At 57.0% G+C, this 1,998-nt stretch overlaps 1 protein-coding gene across 1 annotated transcript; it reads left to right on the top strand.

The window, feature by feature from the left end:
• Nucleotides 1-857, top strand: LOC121854037 (skin secretory protein xP2-like). The gene is made up of 3 exons (XM_042348420.1): nucleotides 1-165; nucleotides 400-620; nucleotides 695-857. Exons 1-3 carry the CDS (start codon nucleotides 1-3, stop codon nucleotides 855-857), a joined length of 549 nt encoding a protein of 182 aa, XP_042204354.1.
• Nucleotides 858-1,998: the final 1,141 nt, after the last annotated feature.

Here is a 1,998-nt window from a genome sequence, read left to right as displayed (position 1 = left end):
ATGGCGTCGCCCATTGGGGCCCGCCCAGGGGCCCTGCCAGAGGTGGTGGCACAACCAGGGCCCTTCCAGGAACGGCGACGCCCACCGGGGCCCGCCCAGGCCCTGCCAGGTGTGGTGGCGCCTCAGGGGGCCTCCCATGGGAAAGCACACCTCAGGGGCTTGATCGTGGTGTTTCCATAATATTGCATACGTCCACCCTTACTTCTAATCCCCCTGATTGGTGGAATAAAATGTAACCACCAAATTAAATATATGAGAACAGAGCATCTACAGTCGGCACAACACCCAAATTTTATGTTTTCCTGTTGGATATTTATTCTCCTTTTCATTGTTCAGGATAATGTATGATACTAAAAATGCGATGGACGGTGCATCATCTATTTAACGTCATATTCTCAGGGTGGTGGCGATTCCCCCAGGGGCCGCGTTGGGACAGTAGCTCTCAGCGGCCCTCCCAGGGACAGCAGCGCCCCTAGAGCCCCTGCTAGGGGCGGTGGTGGTGCCCCCAGGAGCCCCTTCCAGGGCCGTGACGTCTGCAGGAGCCCCTCAGAGGCGGTGGTACTCCCGGAGCCCTCCCAGGGAACCTGCCAGGGCGCTAGTGCTCCCAGGGGTCCTTCCAGGTGAGGTGACGACCCTAGAGGCGTTGGTGGCCCCTAAGGGTTCCCAAGGGACGGTGGTGCCCCATGTCTCCTAGGGTGACGGTGGCCCTGGGTCCATCCCAGGGTCCTGCCAGGGTCGTGGTGCCCAAGCAGGAGCTTCCAGGAATAGCGGTGCTCCTAAGGGCCCCTGCCCGGGGCGGCACGCCTCCAGGAGCCCTCCCAGGGGCGGCGCCCATCAGATTACACCATGGGCATTAAGCAGAGGTGGTGGTGCACCTCAGGCCCTCCCAGAAAGAGGGACGCCTCAGGGCTCCCTGGTTAGAGGTGGTAATGCCACCACATTCTCTGTCAGGGCGATGGAGCCTCAAGGCCCTCCCAGGCGACGGTGCCCCCTGGGACCTTCCCAGGGGTAGTGGTGCCCACAGGAGCCCTCCCAGGGACGCCCCTCTGGGGCCCACCAGAGACGCAGACGCTCCCAGGTGCCATCCCAGAGGCAGTAGCGTCCCCAGGGGTTTCCTGGACAGGGCGGTGGTGCCGCCAGGGGTTTCTTGCGGGGGACAGCGGTGGCGCCCACAGAGGCCTTCCCACGGATTGTGGTACCCTAAGGTCCTTCCAGGAAGGTGATTCCCACAGGGGCCCCTTTCCAGAGGCGGTGGCGTCCCCAAGGGCCCTTCCCCCAGGCGGTGGCACCCACCAGGGGCCCTTCGAGGGGGGCTCTCCCAGGGGTCCTGCCAGGTGTGTTGGCGCACCCAGGGGCCCTCCCATGGACAGCATCTCCCATGGGGCTCTTCTAGGACAGCTACGTCCTTAGGTGGTTCCCCAGGGTCCCTCCCAGGGCTTTCAAGATTATTAGGACCCAAGTATATTGATTTCGTTAGGTAAGATTAGATTATGTTTGCGTTGGTTAATTTAGGTTAGATTAGATAAGTTAGGTTTGGTCACAATAAATTTTAGGTTAGGTTATGATAAGTTAACAATCATGCTTCCCAAGCTCACCTATGCTTCTTCCCCTGCCTGGTGTTTTCCCTAAATGCCACATAACATAAACACCTAGAAAAAGTGCAAAAGAGAGCATGAAAGGTTATTCTCCCCTTCCTACTTCACATATCAAGAAGCGCTCAACACACTGACCCTCTCGGCTATCTCTTATCATCTCCATGACCTCATCTGCAAATTTGGGGCGAAGATTCTGCATCATCCTAGAGATCTTGTCCACGAATTGCTGTTCGACACCACAACCGCATCCAGCCCATACGTGCACGAACTGATCGCTATAAGAACAGCCCAGCCCCAACCATTGTAAAATCATCAATAACTTGTAATAAACCAGTGTATTCACTCCCAGTAAATATTACTTGCACTGTCACTATGTTGAAATGCACTGTAGTTTGAGCTTTTC

The sequence above is a fragment of the Homarus americanus genome, unplaced genomic scaffold, assembly GCF_018991925.1.
Source record: "Homarus americanus isolate GMGI-L3 unplaced genomic scaffold, GMGI_Hamer_2.0 scaffold46132, whole genome shotgun sequence".
Classification (NCBI taxonomy): Eukaryota; Metazoa; Arthropoda; class Malacostraca; order Decapoda; family Nephropidae; genus Homarus; species Homarus americanus.
The sequence above is the reverse complement of the archived record's forward strand: the minus strand, read 5'-3'. Positions and strand labels throughout refer to the sequence as shown.